General features: G+C 44.2%; 1 protein-coding gene across 5 annotated transcripts in view; it reads right to left on the bottom strand.

Annotated features, from left to right (window-relative positions):
• Window positions 1-7,127: 7,127 nt before the first annotated feature.
• The window catches only part of LOC147709845 (ribonuclease inhibitor-like), a 322,498-nt gene continuing 307,914 nt past the window's right edge, over window positions 7,128-21,711 (bottom strand). For 4 of the 5 annotated variants that reach the window (XM_086928289.1, XM_086928292.1, XM_086928291.1 and 1 more), the window contains one exon: window positions 19,589-20,515. In XM_086928289.1, the coding sequence (XP_086784415.1) occupies window positions 20,341-20,515 (175 nt within the window). In that variant the 3' untranslated portion in view covers window positions 19,589-20,340. Of the gene's footprint in view, window positions 8,055-19,588; window positions 20,516-21,711 lie in introns of those variants that run through there. The other variant, XM_086928290.1, reaches the window with a different exon arrangement.

Raw genomic sequence — 21,711 nt, 5'->3', positions numbered from 1 at the left:
TCATGCCCACTGTCTCCAAATGATCCTTCAGGATCCTGCGAACTATGGTGACTTCTGCATCGCTGTCTAGCATTGTCTGAGCCCACTCCCCGTTCTTGAGTTGTGTCCTCAAGATCCTCGGCATGTCTGATTTTTATGCTTGCTACCTTCTTTTTGGAAAATTGAGATTTTTTACCTTGATGAACGGGTACTTTGTCTTTGGACTTGAAGCGTTCTTCCTTGTGTTCTGACCGTCCTCTTCTTTCCGATTTCTGCGAGGAAGTCTGAAAAGATCAAGAGGGACGAGTATCATTATCTTGATATCTGTCAGGTTTGTTCAAATTATCCCTATTTCTAAGGTTATATCTCTTTTCAGAGTGCTCCCTTTGGGGAGACCTGTCTCCCTGTTGGGGAGATCTTCCTCTGGACTGAGAATGTTTTTCTCTAGGAGGAGTCTGTTTATTATTTGCCCACTTCTTTTTATGAGTAGTGAGATTATTTTTAATGACATTTTTTTAGGATTTTCAGTTAGTTGGGGTTTTAAGGGTTTCCCACCTGAACTATCTCTACCTAGTTCTTCATAGGATTTTTCAATAATTCTAGCAAGCTCATATGGTTGTTCTGCTATATCTGTTTCTTTAAATTTTTGGTAGATTGCCACGGATGCTGCTTCACCTTTAATGTTAGCTAATAATATAGCTGAGACCTGTTTGAAATCTTTCAGTAATTTCATACCTAGATTTAAAGCAGGTTCTGGACCGTATTCATTTTGAATCTGTCTCAGGACGTCTGGTATTACCGCCATGGACGGTAAACCATGTATTTTTGTGTAGATTGAAGCAAAGACTGTACCCCAAGTTTCACAGTCCTCCACATGCGGTGCAATGCCCATTGGTAAACAGATTGTCAGAATTCTGTGTTTTTCATGAGGTGTACTATCAGGAAATACTGCCTCTAATTGGGTAATTTTTTTAGCTAACCAGAATGGAATTTGTTTCCGTTTTGCGGGTAATTTATCAATGACTGATTGTATTGACTGAAGTGTAATTTTGTTTGTGTTCCCCTGGTACGGGGTGTGCTGTGGAATTTTTATAGCAGGTTGGACTATTGAAGTCCGCAAGACAATTGAACCAATTGTCTATATGCTTTAGTTAATTGTTTCAGCTGTCCTAACAGTTCACAGTCATATTTTCAATGTTAGGATGTGGTGTATAGCTGGCTAATACCGGCCATGTAGATCCTGGTCTACCTAGTGGACCGAGCTTGTTTATGTGATTTTGATGTTGTAGGGCGCCATTAAACCAGAGCTGATTCTCTTGGTAAGTTAGTGGAATTTCAACGTCCTCAAAAGGAACGTATTCCGCTGGAGGTTCCTCTACTTTGTAGTAGTGGAACTCCTGTGTTACTGGATTTGCTTGTGGAAAAGTAATCCATGAATAGAATACCTCTGTCTGCCGATATTCATGTGCCTCTATCACAAATATAACTTTACCACCTCTCGATGATACCCCATTTTCTATAAGTTTTGTAGTTATGGTTTTTCTTATATTTGCCGGGATGATTATGTCATCCTCATCCTTTTCATTAAACCCTGTAACGTTAAAACCCGGATTGTTCGCATCTACTGCAGCTCCACCGGTTGCGTTGTTGTCGCCGTTATTCGACATTGTTTAATGAAAGCTTGCAGAACAAGTTTCAAGGAAACAAAGATTAGGTGCACAATATTTTGGAACACTGTATCCTTCAACGTTGAATAAACCAGAAACTAATACATAGGATTTTTGTCCTACTCAGTTTTGGTGGATATTATGCCCTTTCACCCACGCCAGACGTCTATTGGAGTTTTTTACGGGGAAAAAGAGGTCTGTGTGAAAAGCACGACTGAGTTACTCTAGTATCTAGCGTTAAATTATCGCCTTACCAAACGTTGGGCGCCATGTAGTGTAGTTCGTATATTCCCAATAGGCTCTGCTCATTGGAATAATATATACTGTAGTTTAGACGTTGGACTGAGGTCGACTAGGTCTCTACCGAATATATTAGACTTAATAGTGAGTGCCAGCTAGCTCAGAGGTCACTAGAAACTTTCTCGAATAAACAAGAAGGGATTAGTTTCTGACAACCGCATAAACATGACAACTTTGTTTCCAATAATTAAGAAAGCAATCTCTAGAGTCGCGGAAACAATAGACAGCTATTTCACTCAGTCAATCGTGCATGCTTCGTTTCACCAGAGGTGCTGAGAAAATAGAGAGACAGGCGTTTTCAATAAAAGGTATTTATTGAACAGTCTTCTTTCTCAAGCATACGAAATGTACTGCTACAATAGTGATAATGGTTATAAAGTACCAGGCATATAATACGAACAGTATTATAAAGTAGTACTGTAAAAGCATGATATGGTTTCTAAGCCATAAGTTGCCTAAAATGTATAAAATACATACAGTGATAAAATGATGACTAAAAGGTACTCAACTGGTGCTTCGAAAATACGCCTACCCCGGTGTACCTAACCTAAGTCTAGTACGAGGGAAGAAGTATGTGAGGAGTAGCTTAAGTTTAGTAGTTGTCTGCCAGGAATCTATTCCAAGAATTCTCTAAGGGTCTTATCAGCTCCGTACCTTGGTTTTAGAATGAAGGAGGTCTTGTATCTCTCTCTCAGGACTCGATCTCCCAGCAACCCGCAAGGGTAGCCTGGAAACACTGGAGCTGGTATTCTCGGCAGGAGAAAGGACAGCGTCTCTCAGTGCATCAGCTTGAAGGGCCGGCTTCCTTCGGCACTTGCTGCTGCAGGGAGTCGGGCAAGTAATTAGTCAATCTGCTCCAAAACCACTGTGTGTTTGGTTGGGCAAATGTGGGCATATTTATACCTTGAAGGTGCCGAGTTTGATGCATGATTGGACTTAATAACATCACTCAAAGACTAAATTCTTTGAAAACTCCAGGATTTCTTGGATAACTAAATATTCAAGCGGGTTTCTCCAAGAAATTGTTGTTGATTCTCGAACTCAGTGGAAGTAGCCATGCCGTATTTGGGCTGCAAGGCTTAGGCCAAATATGGTAATGATTTCAATGCCTATATACGGATAGGATAATGTATACCTATATAAGGGCATGAATTGGAAAACTTTACACTAGGGTCCTAGATTCGTTTACAACAGCCTACTTTATTTGCGTGCAACCAGTATTTTACTGCCGGTGCTTCCCTTTTTAATGGGCAATGGATGTTTGCCTCTCCAATACGTTGTGTTGAGTCCCTGATTTCAGCCGGTTGAGGGGTCCCTTAGAGGCGCATCAAAATGGCTTGTTCTGTGGATGGCCAAATGACGCGTGCAGCTGCACTTTGAGTTTTGGCTGAATGGGAGGTCTGCCCGGCTGTGCAGAATGTCCTGCAATAAAGTTTCATTGAATATCATGCAAGTTTCCCACTTGTGCTTTTAAACATGCCTGATTAAGAGGAGCACGTTTGTTCCTTCGACCTAACTGGATTTCATCCCTTTTTTCCACGAACGATAGGGATGACCTGCATTCCTCTGCTCACAAACATTCATGAACGATAGGGATGACCTGCATTCCTCTGCTCACAAACATTCATGAATTGACTGGTCCCGTCACCTTAGTTCTCTTGCTTTGGAAACGAATCGCGTTCAGCATGCCACAAATGACAATTTTGATGCAATTTTGTACTTTTTTGAAATTTTGATTTTTTTTCCCTCAAATGTGTTTTTTTTAATTATTATTTTTAAATAAATTACAACACCTTTGACCTCTGCTTGACTTTTGAACTCTGTTTTGTTCCCTTTTCTATGTTCTACAAATTTACCAGGGGGAGGGTGTTATATGGCCCTTGGGGACATTCTCGACTCTGCTAAGTTAGCATAAGCTTTGCTGCCATACTTCTGCGTTTGCGCAAGTTACTACATGACTTCATTTTTGCAACACTTTGTCTGTACCTTTTACATGAGGATAGATTTTTTTTCTTTTTCTCTGCCTTTCCTGGAGTTTATTCTGTACACGATGTGCATGGTCGACAAACGAATGCAAAAACAACAGTTGATGGACAGAATGCGGAACAATGTCATACATTCACCCCAGTACAGAGATCTGGGCCTAAATCCATTGTTTTTTTGCTCACCATGCCACCCCAGTTCAGACATGGCCATATGCAAATCAGCCTTGACCCTGTGCCTCATGGGTACAGTCCAGCCCGAACTGCCAAGCCATGTCTTCCCTGGACCGGAATCAAGCCCTAGGACCGGTTTCTGGCTATCAGCCGTCTTCAGCCAGGATAGCTTGACTCCAGTGGCGTGGAGAGCACAAAACTCAAGTCTGAGCATGCCCGTCCCACTCGGGGTGACAAATGCAAAAACAACAGTCGATGCTCTTTTACAAATAGAGGGAAACACGCCCTGTGTGAACATGGAGTTAAAAATGGCGGTGAGACTAGGACCCAGAATCTCAGGGCCTTGCTTGAACATACTGGGAGGGAGCGGGTTGTGGGTAGAAAATGATTTGGCCTGCTGGATAAGAGGTATAACCTTATCATTGGTGACTGGTTTAAATTCAGTGAAGGTCAAAATATTGTGGGAACCAACATTTGCTGAAGCACACACCTCTGAGCGTGATATAAAATTGCTCTAATTTTTTTTAAATGCTGCGCTAAAGAGTTGCGAAAAGCTTGTGAATGCTCAGTTGCGTTTGTCTCTGGGGGTACGGACAGTTTGGTGACTACCTGAAAAAGTTCCCTGATGGAATTTTTGCCTCCTCAATTTGCTTAGCATAGTAGGAGCACTTCTCCGTAAATGTCAAACTTTTGTATTCAGCCAGTGGACATTTGTAGTTGGAGAGTTCGCTTTTATTATACTTAGATCTCCAGCATCTCTCCTGTCGCCTACACTCTTGTTTCTTAGCTCTAATGATTTCTGAGAACCATGGAGCAGTTGGGGATTTCCTCTAACATGAGTTTTTTTTGTAAGGGGCTACCTTATTGGCAACTGATGTGAGCCAGTGATTGAATTGGGATGAGGCTAATTCCAAATTTTCTGATAGTTTATTTTGGCCATGAGAGAGTTGGCGGTTGAGCATATTGTTATCAACCTGCTTCCAGTTCCGATAGGTCTTAATAGATTGCTTCAGATTATTGGCCTTATCAGTGGAAGGGTTGTTCAGCTCAAAAATAATTGCTGAATGGTCCGACCATGTTAATGGCAAGATCTCTGGGGCCACTGGCAACTTCATTGATACTCTTGTCATTCAGCAAGTCAGTATAACTTGTGCCAAAAAGACAACTCAAGAGGTGGTTCATATGGTAAATGGAGGTGTTTTAACAGGGGGTCCTGTTCGTTTACAGGCAATCCAACTACAACTGATGTGTTACAAATGAAGAGCATGCAGACAATATACAATTGGATGTCATTAAGGCCCCTATGGTCTCATACTAGGTTTGGGGTGGTTACAACAACATAATCCTCTTATAGATTGGAGGGAAAGAACAATTCAGTTCACTTCATCATACTGTCAAATGACATGCAACCATACCAAAACAGAGTCCTCTGTTATCCTAGGCATACCAACTGCTGAAGAAAAGAATATCAAACTTCCTTCTTCATACCTTACATTCGCAGATGTGTTTTATGGAAAGAGAGCAGAAGAACTACCACCTCATAGGCCATATGACTGCCAAATCGACTTAATCCCTGGGGTAACTTTACCAAATTGCAGTATTTAAGCCTTATCAGAACGATAAAAATCAGTTTTTAAGAAAATACCTTGACCATACCTCGCCAACGGATTTATTCGTCCCTCCGAGTCTCCAACAGCTGCACTACTCTTTTTCATCCCTCACACCAATTGAGATCTGAGAACTTGTATTGACTTGAGGATATTAAATAAAATCACCATAAAAACAAATTTCCATTGCCTCTAATCCTAGTTCTTCTTGACAATGTGAAATCAGCAGTCGTGTACCCCAAATTAGATCTAAGAGGAGCGTACCATTTGGTTTGTATGTGATGTGGTGACGAGTGGAAATCAGTTTTTAAAACTTGTTATGGCTTATTTGAGTATACAGTGATGTCCTTTGGGCTTTGCAATGCACCAGCTGCATTTCAATTTTTTCTTAACTGATGTGCTCATGGAATTTGTAGACACCATCGCAATAGCATATATCAATGATATACTAATCTATTCAACATGTGAAGCTGAGCATGAACACCATGTAAAACAAATCTTGTTGGCATTAGGAAACACCATCTTTATTGCAAACTTAGCAAGTGCAAATCTCATGTCACTACTGTGGAGTTCTTACGGAGTAGTGTTATCACCCTCCGGAATGCAAATGGCAGCAGAAAAATCAAAGCAGTCGCTAAGTGGCCCCCACCTTCATTGGTCCGGGATGTACAATGTTTTTCTCTTTTTTGCTAACTTTTCCTGCAGATTTAGCACCCATGTCTCCCATACAGTAGCACGCATCACTCGGTTATTCAGAAAGAATCGTTTGTGTGTTCCCCAGAGCCTGACTCTGCCTTTAATGTTCTTAAAAAGGCCTTTTACTCAACACCAATTTTAGCACAGCCTGATGTCCAACAACCATTCATAGTAGAAGCTGATGCCTCTAATGTAGCAATTGGAGCGGTGCTCTCACAGAGAAACCACGGTATGAGGATTTGTAGAGGGCCTGGCTACCCGAAGGCAATCCCATTATACTGGACAGCTATATCCTGGCATACATGGCTTGGAAACTCAGAGAGGCTGAACAAAATTATTTAATTGCAGAGAAAGAACTTCTGGCCATCTGGGATGCGTTCAAAGAATGGCGGCATTATCTAAAAGGCGCAAAACATATCATCACAGTATATACAGATCATCACAACTTGCAGTTCATGAGTTCAACCCGCCTTCTTTCACCCCAACACTTGGGATGGTTGTTGTTCGATTGTATAGTGCCGTTTTGACTAGGAACAGACAATAGAAAGGCGCACGCCATATCTCTTCAAGACTCGGACTCTGAGTGGTAAGCCGCATGTTTTAAATTCTTTTATATGCAGACACATGTCTTAGAGTATTACATTTACAATTGTTTCTTCTCATGCAGCATCTCGAGCTCGAGGCTTTTTTCGTTCATAGATTACGAGTTTCAATATAAAGACTGCTCCAAAGCAAAAGGCGTGATTTATTAAAATACTTTCATTACATCAAGCATTAAGCTCTTAATATTCGCCATAGCAGCAACAATTTTGTGGCAATCGTACATAAGGCATTAAGATTTTATTAATCGCCTTTCTAGCAAACAATATTGTGGAAATCTTAGCATGAGTCAACATGAGTTGTTTTTGACAACTGAGTGTCTTTTTTTTGTGTTTTCATTTTTAAATTGAGCCTTATCAAAGGAAAACCTTAGGGAAAATAATCATTGTCTTACTTGTAACATTGTACTCTATGAGAGCTGTTCCTAGGGTCAGTAACAGTGCATAGAAGCCTATAAGGTTTTGTTTTGTGTATATATATTTTTTATATTTACAGATCTCCTTCCCCGCGGTTCCCTTCCCAATTCCCTTCCCCCATCTGGCCACTCTGACCCTTGGTACTATAATAGCATACCAATTCAGTGGAGACAGGAGGTGGGCCCCTGAGAGAGCTGCCCAGATCCTGAGGAAATACAAAGGCCACTTCTGACAAGTTTGAACAAACTGAAGGTTGTGACAAGATGGCAGGGGAACAGTGCACTAATGCAACAGATCTCAAATTCAATTGTGAAAAATACACTAGAACGTAGTCCTACTTTACACAAAATATGAGGACTTCCTGCTACATCAAACAATTGTGAAATCCATTATGGAAGACTAACAAATCATAATGCCACGGATGAAAGTTTAAGAGATGTTTGCATTCAAAGCTGAGTTTACTCCTGTGTCTGGGCACTGCAGCTGGGCTGTCTCAGTCCATCAAGCAAGGATCTCACTGCAACATCCCCAAGTCCATTGTCTGCCAAGTTCAGATCCAAGAGAGAACGGTTCATGGAGACCGCAGAGAAGAGATCTTTGCTGCAGGCGCTTGTGAAGGAGCAATGAATTAATCTGCAATAGACAAACAACAACAAGGAACAATACTCACATTTCAAGTGGGTACTCGTTTCAAAGAGACAACACTTCATATTTTTACATTCTTGATTCTTTGTGAAAAGGTAAAATAATATTTTAATCAGCACTAAAGCCTCCTGGAGTCAAACCACAACCCAGACACTGATTATTAATTTCCCAGCTATTCAGGAGGGAAGCTACAGTCCTATCAAGTACAAGGGAAGGAGGTTGATGTTGTCTTTCTTTACTGCAAACAATCAGCAACCACAGAAAAGGTATAAAACAAAACCACATTCAGAACACGCAGAACACCAGGCAAACAAACTACAGGACGTCATTTGATGAACACAGGAAATCAACTGTGGCTCAATCTCAGAAAGTCTTGTTTCTCCATTTCCTCCAGCTCTGTCTTTCCATGAACCAGGCTTAGATTGAAAACTCATATCTGTTCGATGACCGGATTCTGGTCTGTTCTTGTCAATAAAGAACAACTGCTTCAATGAAGACGAGCCGGCGGAACAAACTTCTTCAATACGGGGCATCGTCAATGGATACAATGCAACGCATTGTAGTTCATTCAGAGTTTTTCTTCTCTGTGTTCTCAGTTGAAAAGTAGCTTTACTCTACATTAGATAGGAAACTATTTATCCAATCAAGGGCCAGAGGCGAGGATTATGCTGCCTCAAAGCTTAATCAACACTAGGATGCACAGCCGTCAATTGCACAAAATACAACTTCTTAAAAATTGATTCTGTTGATCAGTCTATGGTTTTCATGGTACTGCCAATCTGGTTCCAATTGAAATGCCGTGGAAGCCATGACACCAGTAACAAAATGAGCAATGGATTGAAGATGTGCAGCACAACTTCACATAACACTTATTGGATCCAACAAGCAAGTGTGGAGAAGACACGAGGACCGACCGGAGACATTACCTGCTTTTCTTGATTAAATTTGTGTAATGCACTGAAGATCACATGCCCAAAGTGATGGGTGGGAATCACCTACGTGCGGGAGCTGGAGCTTCAGGACACTGTAAATATTACTTCCCTTCTGAGTAAGGAATTTGACGTTGAACAGCGTCGGGCTGAGGGATGAGCCCTGGGGGACGCCGCCGATGATGTTGGTGGCTTCGGATCGGAAGGGTGGGAGGCGGATGCTTTGGGTTCTGCCGGAGAGGAAGGACGTGGTCCAGTCAAGGGCCTTCTCTTGGATTCCGGCTTTTTGGAGGCGTGTCTTTAGAGTGCAATGGCAGACTGTGTCAAAGGCGGCTGACAGGTCCAGGAGGATGAGGGCTGATGTTTTGCCGTTGCCTAGTTGGCGCCTGATGTCATCTGTGGTGGCGATGAGGGCTGTCTCAGTGATGTGGTTTTGTCTGAATCCGGACTGGGACGGGTCCAAGACGTTCTTGTCCTTGAGGTGGTGGGCCAATTGCATGTTGATGATTTTCTCTATGACCTTCGCCTGGAACGGGAGCAGGGAGATGGCCCGGAAGTTCTTGAGGTCCTTGGGGTCCGCCTTGGGCTTCTTGAGGAGGGCATTGATTTCGACGTGCTTCCAGCTTTCCGGGAATGTCGCTGTTTCGAAGGAGATGTTGATGACCTTCCATAGTTGGTGTGTGATGGCTGCGTCTGCTTTGTTAAATACGTGGTGTGGGCACGGGTCTGATAGAGATCCTGAGTGGATGGAGTTCATGACCTTGCGTGTCTTGTCGTCGTTGACGTAGGACCAGGAGGTCAGGCGGTTGGCGCTGGTGGTGTTTGCAGGGGAGGTGGAGTTTGGCATAGTCGGGGCGGTCGTGGTGTTGAAGCTGTTGTGGATGTCAGCGATCTTGCAGTGGAAGAAGATGGCCAGTGAGTCGCACAGTTCTTGTGAGGCCGGGATGTCGTTGGCGTTGGCGCTGGGGTTGGAGAGTTCTTTTACGATGCTGATGAGCTCTTTGCTATTGTGTGCATTGTTATCCAGGGGGTCTTTGAAGGAGGATCTCTTGGCTAATCTGATGAGGTGGTGATGTCTGCGGGTGGCGTCCTTGTGGGCTGTGTGGTGGTCCAGTGTGCGTTCGTGGAGCCATCTCTTCTCCAGTTTCCGGCATGCGCGTTTGGAGGTCTGGAGCTCGTCGGTGAACCAGGTGCTCTCTTGCTGGCATGGCTGTTGGAAGGTTTCTTGAGTGGGGCGAGGGTGTTGGTGTTGGCGCAGTCGTCGATCCACTGTCTGAGGTTGCGGGCTGCAGCGTCTGGGTTGGTGGGGTCGGTGGGTAGGTTCTGGGCAAGGGTGGTGATCAGCTGGTCTTCGGTGACTTTGCTTCAGGAGCGGCGGGGCAGCTGTTGAGTGCGGTAGTGCATGGTTGGTTTCTTGAAGGTGAAATGGATGCAGCGGTGGTTGGTCCAGTGGAGTTCGGTGGTGTGGTCGAAGGCGATGTCGGTGCTTGTGGAGAAGATGAGGTCCTGTGTGTGGCCAGCAGCGTGGGTGGGTCCGGGATGCACAATGTTTATCTCTTTTTTGCTAACTTTTACTGCAGATTTATCAACCATTTCCCCCATACAGTAGCACCCATCACTCGGTTATTCAGAAAGAATCGTTTGTGTGGTCCCCAGAGCCTGACTCTGCCTTTAATGTTCTTAAAAAGGCCTTTAACTCTACACCAATTTTAGCACATCCTGATGTCCAACAACCATTCATAGTAGAAGCTGATGCCTCTAATGTAGCAACTGGAGCGGTGCTTTCACAGAGAAACCACGGTATGAGGATTTGTAGCGGGCCTGGCTACCCGAAGGCAATCCCATTATACTGGACAGCTATATCCTGGCAGATATGCCTTGGAAACTCAGAGAGGCTGAACAAAATTATGTAATTGCAGAGAAAGAAGTTCTGGCCATCAGGGATGCGTTCAAAGAATGGCGGCATTATCTAAAAGGCGCAAAACATATCATCACAGTATATACAGATCATCACAACTTGCAGTTCATGAGTTCGACCCGCCTTCTTTCACCCCAACACTTGCGATGGTTGTTGTTCGATTTTATAGTGCCGTTTTGACTAGGAACAGACAATAGAAAGGCGAACGCCAGATCTCTTTAAGACTCGGACTCTGAGTGTTAAGCCGCATGTTTTAAATTCTTTTATATGCAGACACATGTCTTAGAGTATTACATTTACAATTGTTTCTTCTCATGCAGCATCTTGAGCTCGAGGGTTTTTTGTTCATAGATTACGAGATTCAATATAAGGACTGCTCCAAAGCAAAAGGCGTGATTTATTAAAATACTTTCATTACATCAAGCATTAAGCTCTTAATATTCGCCAAAGCAGCAAACATTTTGTGGCAATCGTACATAAGGCATTAAGATTTTATTAATCGCCTTTCTAGCAAACAATATTGTGGAAATCTTAGCAAGAGTCAACATGAGTTGTTTTTGACAACTGAGTGTCTTTTTTATGTGTTTTCATTTTTAAATTGAGCCTTATCAAAGGAAAACCTTAGGGAAAATAATCATTGTCCTACTTGTAACATTGTACTCTATCAGAGCTGTTCCTAGGGTCAGTAACAGTGCATAGAAGCCTATAAGGTTTTGTTTTGTGTATATATATTTTTTATATTTACAGATCTCCTTCCCAATTCCCTTCCCCCATCTGGCCACTCTGATCCTTGGTACTACAATAGCATACCAATTCAGTGGAGACAGGAGGTGGGCCCTTGAGAGCATTGCACAGATCCTGAGGAAATACAAAGGCTACTTCTGACAAGTTTGAACAAACTGAAGGTTATGACAAGATGGCTGGGGAAGAGTGCACTAATGCGACAGACCTCAAATTCAATTGTGAAAAATACACAAGAACGTAATCCTACTTTACACAAAATATGAGGACTTCCTGCTACATCAAACAATTGTGAAATCCATTATGGAAGACTAACAAATCATAATGCCACGGATGAAAGTTTAAGAGATGTTTGCATTCAAAGCTGAGTTTACTCCTGTGTCTGGGCACTGCAGCTGGGCTGTCTCAGTCCATCAAACAAGGATCTCACTGCAACATCCCCAAGTCCATTGTCTGCCAAGTTCAGATCCAAGAGAGAACGGTTCATGGAGACCGCAGAGGCGAGATCTTTGCTGCAGGCGCTTGTGAAGGAGCAATGAATTAATCTGCAATAGACAAACAACAAGGAACAAAACTCACATTTCAAGTGGGTACTCGTTTCAAAGAGACAACACTTCATATTTTTACATTCTTGATTCTTTGTGAAAAGGTAAAATAATATTTTAATCAGCACTAAAGCCTCCTGGAGTCAAACCACAACCCAGACACTGATTATTAATTTCCCAGCTATTCAGGAGGGAAGCTACAGTCCTATCAAGTACAAGGGAAGGAGGTTGATGTTGTCTTTCTTTACTGCAAACAATCAGCAACCACAGAAAAGGTATAAAACGAAACCACATTCAGAACACGCAGAACACCAGGCAAACAAACTACAGGACGTCATTTGATGAACACAGGAAATCAACTGTGGCTCAATCTCAGAAAGTCTTGTTTCTCCATTTCCTCCAGCTCTGTCTTTCCATGAACCAGGCTTAGATTGAAAACTCATATCTGTTCGATGACCGGATTCTGGTCTGTTCTTGTCAATAAAGAACAACTGCTTCAATGAAGACGAGCCGGCGGAACAAACTTCTTCAATACGGGGCATCGTCAATGGATACAATGCAACGCATTGTAGTTCATTCAGAGTTTTTCTTCTCTGTGTCCTCAGTTGAAAAGTAGCTTTACTCTACATTAGATAGGAAACTATTTATCCAATCAAGGGCCAGAGGCGAGGATTATGCTGCCTCAAAGCTTAATCAACACTAGGATGCACAGCCGTCAATTGCACTAAATACAAATTCTTAAAAATGGATTCTGTTGATCAGTCTATGGTTTTCATGGTACTGCCAATCTGGTTCCAATTGAAATGCCGTGGAAGCCATGACACCAGTAACAAAATGAGCAATGAATTGAAGATGTGCAGCACAACTTCACATAACACTTATTGGATCCAACAAGCAAGTGTGGAGAAGACACGAGGACCGACCGGAGACATTACCTGCTTTTCTTGATTAAATTTGTGTAATGCACTGAAGATCACATGCCCAAAGTGATGGGTGGGAATCACCTACGTGCGGGAGCTGGAGCTTCAGGACACTGTAAATATTACTTCCCTTCTGAGTAAGGAATTTGACGTTGAACAGCGTCGGGCTGAGGGATGAGCCCTGGGGGACGCCGCCGATGATGTTGGTGGCTTCGGATCGGAAGGGTGGGAGGCGGACGCTTTGGGTTCTGCCGGAGAGGAAGGACGTGGTCCAGTCAAGGGCCTTCTCTTGGATTCCGGCTTTTTGGAGGCGTGTCTTTAGAGTGCAATGGCAGACTGTGTCAAAGGCGGCTGACAGGTCCAGGAGGATGAGGGCTGATGTTTTGCCGTTGCCTAGTTGGCGCCTGATGTCATCTGTGGTGGCGATGAGGGCTGTCTCAGTGATGTGGTTTTGTCTGAATCCGGACTGGGACGGGTCCAAGACGTTCTTGTCCTTGAGGTGGTGGGCCAATTGCATGTTGATGATTTTCTCTATGACCTTCGCCTGGAACGGGAGCAGGGAGATGGCCCGGAAGTTCTTGAGGTCCTTGGGGTCCGCCTTGGGCTTCTTGAGGAGGGCATTGATTTCGACGTGCTTCCAGCTTTCCGGGAATGTCGCTGTTTCGAAGGAGATGTTGATGACCTTCCATAGTTGGTGTGTGATGGCTGCGTCTGCTTTGTTAAATACGTGGTGTGGGCACGGGTCTGATAGAGATCCTGAGTGGATGGAGTTCATGACCTTGCGTGTCTTGTCGTCGTTGACGTAGGACCAGGAGGTCAGGCGGTTGGCGCTGGTGGTGTTTGCAGGGGAGGTGGAGTTTGGCATAGTCGGGGCGGTCGTGGTGTTGAAGCTGTTGTGGATGTCAGCGATCTTGCAGTGGAAGAAGATGGCCAGTGAGTCGCACAGTTCTTGTGAGGCCGGGATGTCGTTGGCGTTGGCGCTGGGGTTGGAGAGTTCTTTTACGATGCTGATGAGCTCTTTGCTATTGTGTGCATTGTTATCCAGGGGGTCTTTGAAGGAGGATCTCTTGGCTAATCTGATGAGGTGGTGATGTCTGCGGTTGGCGTCCTTGTGGGCTGTGTGGTGGTCCAGTGTGCGTTCGTGGAGCCATCTCTTCTCCAGTTTCCGGCATGCGCGTTTGGAGGTCTGGAGCTCGTCGGTGAACCAGGTGCTCTCTTGCTGGCATGGCTGTTGGAAGGTTTCTTGAGTGGGGCGAGGGTGTTGGTGTTGGCGCAGTCGTCGATCCACTGTCTGAGGTTGCGGGCTGCAGCGTCTGGGTTGGTGGGGTCGGTGGGTAGGTTCTGGGCAAGGGTGGTGATCAGCTGGTCTTCGGTGACTTTGCTCCAGGAGCGGCGGGGCAGCTGTTGAGTGCGGTAGTGCATGGTTGGTTTCTTGAAGGTGAAATGGATGCAGCGGTGGTTGGTCCAGTGGAGTTCGGTGGTGTGGTCGAAGGCGATGTCGGTGCTTGTGGAGAAGATGAGGTCCTGTGTGTGGCCAGCAGCGTGGGTGGGTCCGGGATGCACAATGTTTATCTCTTTTTTGCTAACTTTTACTGCAGATTTATCAACCATTTCCCCCATACAGTAGCACCCATCACTCGGTTATTCAGAAAGAATCGTTTGTGTGGTCCCCAGAGCCTGACTCTGCCTTTAATGTTCTTAAAAAGGCCTTTAACTCTACACCAATTTTAGCACATCCTGATGTCCAACAACCATTCATAGTAGAAGCTGATGCCTCTAATGTAGCAACTGGAGCGGTGCTTTCACAGAGAAACCATGGTATGAGGATTTGTAGCGGGCTGGCTACCCGAAGGCAATCCTATTATACTGGACAGCTATATCCTGGCAGATATGCCTTGGAAACTCAGAGAGGCTGAACAAAATTATGTAATTGCAGAGAAAGAAGTTCTGGCCATCAGGGATGCGTTCAAAGAATGGCGGCATTATCTAAAAGGCGCAAAACATATCATCACAGTATATACAGATCATCACAACTTGCAGTTCATGAGTTCGACCCGCCTTCTTTCACCCCAACACTTGCGATGGTTGTTGTTCGATTTTATAGTGCCGTTTTGACTAGGAACAGACAATAGAAAGGCGCACGCCAGATCTCTTTAAGACTCAGACTCTGAGTGTTAAGCCGCATGTTTTAAATTCTTTTATATGCAGACACATGTCTTAGAGTATTACATTTACAATTGTTTCTTCTCATGCAGCATCTTGAGCTCGAGGGTTTTTTGTTCATAGATTACGAGATTCAATATCAGGACTGCTCCAAAGCAAAAGGCGTGATTTATTAAAATACTTTCATTACATCAAGCATTAAGCTCTTAATATTCGCCAAAGCAGCAAACATTTTGTGGCAATCGTACATAAGGCATTAAGATTTTATTAATCGCCTTTCTAGCAAACAATATTGTGGAAATCTTAGCAAGAGTCAACATGAGTTGTTTTTGACAACTGTGTGTCTTTTTTATGTGTTTTCATTTTTAAATTGAGCCTTATCAAAGGAAAACCTTAGGGAAAATAATCATTGTCCTACTTGTAACATTGTACTCTATCAGAGCTGTTCCTAGGGTCAGTAACAGTGCATAGAAGCCTATAAGGTTTTGTTTTGTGTATATATATTTTTTATATTTACAGATCTCCTTCCCCGCAGTTCCCTTCCCAATTCCCTTCCCCCATCTGGCCACTCTGACCCTTGGTACTACAATAGCATACCAATTCAGTGGAGACAGGAGGTGGGCCCTTGAGAGCATTGCACAGATCCTGAGGAAATACAAAGGCTACTTCTGACAAGTTTGAACAAACTGAAGGTTATGACAAGATGGCTGGGGAAGAGTGCACTAATGCGACAGACCTCAAATTCAATTGTGAAAAATACACTAGAACGTAATCCTACTTTACACAAAATATGAGGACTTCCTGCTACATCAAACAATTGTGAAATCCATTATGGAAGACTAACAAATCATAATGCCACGGATGAAAGTTTAAGAGATGTTTGCATTCAAAGCTGAGTTTACTCCTGTGTCTGGGCACTGCAGCTGGGCTGTCTCAGTCCATCAAACAAGGATCTCACTGCAACATCCCCAAGTCCATTGTCTGCCAAGTTCAGATCCAAGAGAGAACGGTTCATGGAGACCGCAGAGGCGAGATCTTTGCTGCAGGCGCTTGTGAAGGAGCAATGAATTAATCTGCAATAGACAAACAACAACAAGGAACAATACTCACATTTCAAGTGGGTACTCGTTTCAAAGAGACAACACTTCATATTTTTACATTCTTGATTCTTTGTGAAAAGGTAAAATATTATTTTAATCAGCACTGAAGCCTCCTGGAGTCAAACCACAACCCAGACACTGATTATTAATTTCCCAGCTATTCAGGAGGGAAGCTACAGTCCTATCAAGTACAAGGGAAGGAGGTTGATGTTGTCTTTCGTTACTGCAAACAATCAGCAACCACAGAAAAGGTATAAAACGAAACCACATTCAGAACACGCAGAACACCAGGCAAACAAACTACAGGACGTCATTTGATGAACACAGGAAATCAACTGTAGCTCAATCTCAGAAAGTCTTGTTTCTCCATTTCCTCCAGCTCTGTCTTTCCATGAACCAGGCTTAGATTGAAAACTCATATCTGTTCGATGACCGGATTCTGGTCTGTTCTTGTCAATAAAGAACAACTGCTTCAATGAAGACGAGCCGGCGGAACAAACTTCATCAATACGGGGCATCGTCAATGGATACAATGCAACGCATTGTAGTTCATTCAGAGTTTTTCTTCTCTGTGTCCTCAGTTGAAAAGTAGCTTTACTCTACATTAGATAGGAAACTATTTATCCAATCAAGGGCCAGAGGCAAGGATTATGCTGCCTCAAAGCTTAATCAACACTAGGATGCACAGCCGTCAATTGCACAAAATACAACTTCTTAAAAATTGATTCTGTTGATCAGTCTATGGTTTTCATGGTACTGCCAATCTGGTTCCAATTGAAATGCCGTGGAAGCCATGACACCAGTAACAAAATGAGCAATGAATTGAAGATGTGCAGCACAACTTCACATAACACTTATTGGATCCAACAAGCAAGTGTGGAGAAGACACGAGGACCGACCGGAGACATTACCTGCTTTTCTTGATTAAATTTGTGTAATGCACTGAAGATCACATGCCCAAAGTGATGGGTGGGAATCACCTACGTGCGGGAGCTGGAGCTTCAGGACACTGTAAATATTACTTCCCTTCTGAGTAAGGAATTTGACGTTGAACAGCGTCGGGCTGAGGGATGAGCCCTGGGGGACGCCGCCGATGATGTTGGTGGCTTCGGATCGGAAGGGTGGGAGGCGGACGCTTTGGGTTCTGCCGGAGAGGAAGGACGTGGTCCAGTCAAGGGCCTTCTCTTGGATTCGAGCTTTTTGGAGGCGTGTCTTTAGAGTGCAATGGCAGACTGTGTCAAAGGCGGCTGACAGGTCCAGGAGGATGAGGGCTGATGTTTTGCCGTTGCCTAGTTGGCGCCTGATGTCATCTGTGGTGGCGATGAGGGCTGTCTCAGTGATGTGGTTTTGTCTGAATCCGGACTGGGACGGGTCCAAGACGTTCTTGTCCTTGAGGTGGTGGGCCAATTGCATGTTGATGATTTTCTCTATGACCTTCGCCTGGAACGGGAGCAGGGAGATGGCCCGGAAGTTCTTGACGTCCTTGGGGTCCGCCTTGGGCTTCTTGAGGAGGGCGTTGATTTCGACGTGCTTCCAGCTTTCCGGGAATGTCGCTGTTTCGAAGGAGATGTTGATGACCTTCCATAGTTGGTGTGTGATGGCTGCGTCTGCTTTGTTAAATACGTGGTGTGGGCACGGGTCTGATAGAGATCCTGAGTGGATGGAGTTCATGACCTTGCATGTCTTGTCGTCGTTGACGTAGGACCAGGAGGTCAGGCGGTTGGCGCTGGTGGTGTTTGCAGGGGAGGTGGAGTTTGGCATAGTCGGGGCGGTCGTGGTGTTGAAGCTGTTGTGGATGTCAGCGATCTTGCAGTGGAAGAAGATGGCCAGTGAGTCGCACAGTTCTTGTGAGGCCGGGATGTCGTTGGCGTTGGCGCTGGGGTTGGAGAGTTCTTTTACGATGCTGATGAGCTCTTTGCTATCGTGTGCATTGTTATCCAGGCGGTCTTTGAAGGAGGATCTCTTGGCTAATCTGATGAGGTGGTGATGTCTGCGGGTGGCGTCCTTGTGGGCTGTGTGGTGGTCCAGTGTGCGTTCGTGGAGCCATCTCTTCTCCAGTTTCCGGCATGCGCGTTTGGAGGTCTGGAGCTCGTCGGTGAACCAGGTGCTCTCTTGCTGGCATGGCTGTTGGAAGGTTTCTTGAGTGGGGCGAGGGTGTTGGTGTTGGCGCAGTCGTCGATCCACTGTCTGAGGTTGCGGGCTGCAGCGTCTGGGTTGGTGGGGTCGGTGGGTAGGTTCTGGGCAAGGGTGGTGATCAGCTGGTCTTCGGTGACTTTGCTCCAGGAGCGGCGGGGCAGCTGTTGAGTGCGGTAGTGCATGGTTGGTTTCTTGAAGGTGAAATGGATGCAGCGGTGGTTGGTCCAGTGGAGTTCGGTGGTGTGGTCGAAGGCGATGTCGGTGCTTGTGGAGAAGATGAGGTCCTGTGTGTGGCCAGCAGCGTGGGTGGGTCCGGGATGCACAATGTTTATCTCTTTTTTGCTAACTTTTACTGCAGATTTATCAACCATTTCCCCCATACAGTAGCACCCATCACTCGGTTATTCAGAAAGAATCGTTTGTGTGGTCCCCAGAGCCTGACTCTGCCTTTAATGTTCTTAAAAAGGCCTTTAACTCTACACCAATTTTAGCACATCCTGATGTCCAACAACCATTCATAGTAGAAGCTGATGCCTCTAATGTAGCAACGGGAGCGGTGATTTCACAGAGAAACCACGGTATGAGGATTTGTAGCGGGCCTGGCTACCCGAAGGCAATCCCATTATACTGGACAGCTATATCCTGGCAGATATGCCTTGGAAACTCAGAGAGGCTGAACAAAATTATGTAATTGCAGAGAAAGAAGTTCTGGCCATCAGGGATGTGTTCAAAGAATGGCGGCATTATCTAAAAGGCGCAAAACATATCATCACAGTATATACAGATCATCACAACTTGCAGTTCATGAGTTCGACCCGCCTTCTTTCACCCCAATACTTGCGATGGTTGTTGTTCGATTTTATAGTGCCGTTTTGACTAGGAACAGACAATAGAAAGGCGCACGCCAGATCTCTTTAAGACTCGGACTCTGAGTGTTAAGCCGCATGTTTTAAATTCTTTTATATGCAGACACATGTCTTAGAGTATTACATTTACAATTGTTTCTTCTCATGCAGCATCTTGAGCTCGAGGGTTTTTTGTTCATAGATTACGAGATTCAATATAAGGACTGCTCCAAAGCAAAAGGCGTGATTTATTAAAATACTTTCATTACATCAAGCATTAAGCTCTTAATATTCGCCAAAGCAGCAAACATTTTGTGGCAATCGTACATAAGGCATTAAGATTTTATTAATCGCCTTTCTAGCAAACAATATTGTGGAAATCTTAGCAAGAGTCAACATGAGTTGTTTTTGACAACTGAGTGTCTTTTTTATGTGTTTTCATTTTTAAATTGAGCCTTATCAAAGGAAAACCTTAGGGAAAATAATCATTGTCCTACTTGTAACATTGTACTCTATCAGAGCTGTTCCTAGGGTCAGTAACAGTGCATAGAAGCCTATAAGGTTTTGTTTTGTGTATATATATTTTTTATATTTACAGATCTCCTTCCCCGCAGTTCCCTTCCCAATTCCCTTCCCCCATCTGGCCACTCTGATCCTTGGTACTACAATAGCATACCAATTCAGTGGAGACAGGAGGTGGGCCCTTGAGAGCATTGCACAGATCCTGAGGAAATACAAAGGCTACTTCTGACAAGTTTGAACAAACTGAAGGTTATGACAAGATGGCTGGGGAAGAGTGCACTAATGCGACAGACCTCAAATTCAATTGTGAAAAATACACTAGAACGTAATCCTACTTTACACAAAATATGAGGACTTCCTGCTACATCAAACAATTGTGAAATCCATTATGGAAGACTAACAAATCATAATGCCACGGATGAAAGTTTAAGAGATGTTTGCATTCAAAGCTGAGTTTACTCCTGTGTCTGGGCACTGCAGCTGGGCTGTCTCAGTCCATCAAACAAGGATCTCACTGCAACATCCCCAAGTCCATTGTCTGCCAAGTTCAGATCCAAGAGAGAACGGTTCATGGAGACCGCAGAGGCGAGATCTTTGCTGCAGGCGCTTGTGAAGGAGCAATGAATTAATCTGCAATAGACAAACAACAACAAGGAACAATACTCACATTTCAAGTGGGTACTCGTTTCAAAGAGACAACACTTCATATTTTTACATTCTTGATTCTTTGTGAAAAGGTAAAATATTATTTTAATCAGCACTGAAGCCTCCTGGAGTCAAACCACAACCCAGACACTGATTATTAATTTCCCAGCTATTCAGGAGGGAAGCTACAGTCCTATCAAGTACAAGGGAAGGAGGTTGATGTTGTCTTTCTTTACTGCAAACAATCAGCAACCACAGAAAAGGTATAAAACGAAACCACATTCAGAACACGCAGAACACCAGGCAAACAAACTACAGGACGTCATTTGATGAACACAGGAAATCAACTGTGGCTCAATCTCAGAAAGTCTTGTTTCTCCATTTCCTCCAGCTCTGTCTTTCCATGAACCAGGCTTAGATTGAAAACTCATATCTGTTCGATGACCGGATTCTGGTCTGTTCTTGTCAATAAAGAACAACTGCTTCAATGAAGACGAGCCGGCGGAACAAACTTCATCAATACGGGGCATCGTCAATGGATACAATGCAACGCATTGTAGTTCATTCAGAGTTTTTCTTCTCTGTGTCCTCAGTTGAAAAGTAGCTTTACTCTACATTAGATAGGAAACTATTTATCCAATCAAGGGCCAGAGGCGAGGATTATGCTGCCTCAAAGCTTAATCAACACTAGGATGCACAGCCGTCAATTGCACAAAATACAACTTCTTAAAAATTGATTCTGTTGATCAGTCTATGGTTTTCATGGTACTGCCAATCTGGTTCCAATTGAAATGCCGTGGAAGCCATGACACCAGTAACAAAATGAGCAATGAATTGAAGATGTGCAGCACAACTTCACATAACACTTATTGGATCCAACAAGCAAGTGTGGAGAAGACACGAGGACCGACCGGAGACATTACCTGCTTTTCTTGATTAAATTTGTGTAATGCACTGAAGATCACATGCCCAAAGTGATGGGTGGGAATCACCTACGTGCGGGAGCTGGAGCTTCAGGACACTGTAAATATTACTTCCCTTCTGAGTAAGGAATTTGACGTTGAACAGCGTCGGGCTGAGGGATGAGCCCTGGGGGACGCCGCCGATGATGTTGGTGGCTTCGGATCGGAAGGGTGGGAGGCGGACGCTTTGGGTTCTGCCGGAGAGGAAGGACGTGGTCC

This window comes from Lissotriton vulgaris, chromosome 6, assembly GCF_964263255.1.
Source record: "Lissotriton vulgaris chromosome 6, aLisVul1.2, whole genome shotgun sequence".
Lineage (NCBI taxonomy): Eukaryota > Metazoa > Chordata > Amphibia > Caudata > Salamandridae > Lissotriton > Lissotriton vulgaris.
Note: the sequence above shows the minus strand (reverse complement) of the source record. Positions and strands in the feature narration are given on the sequence as shown.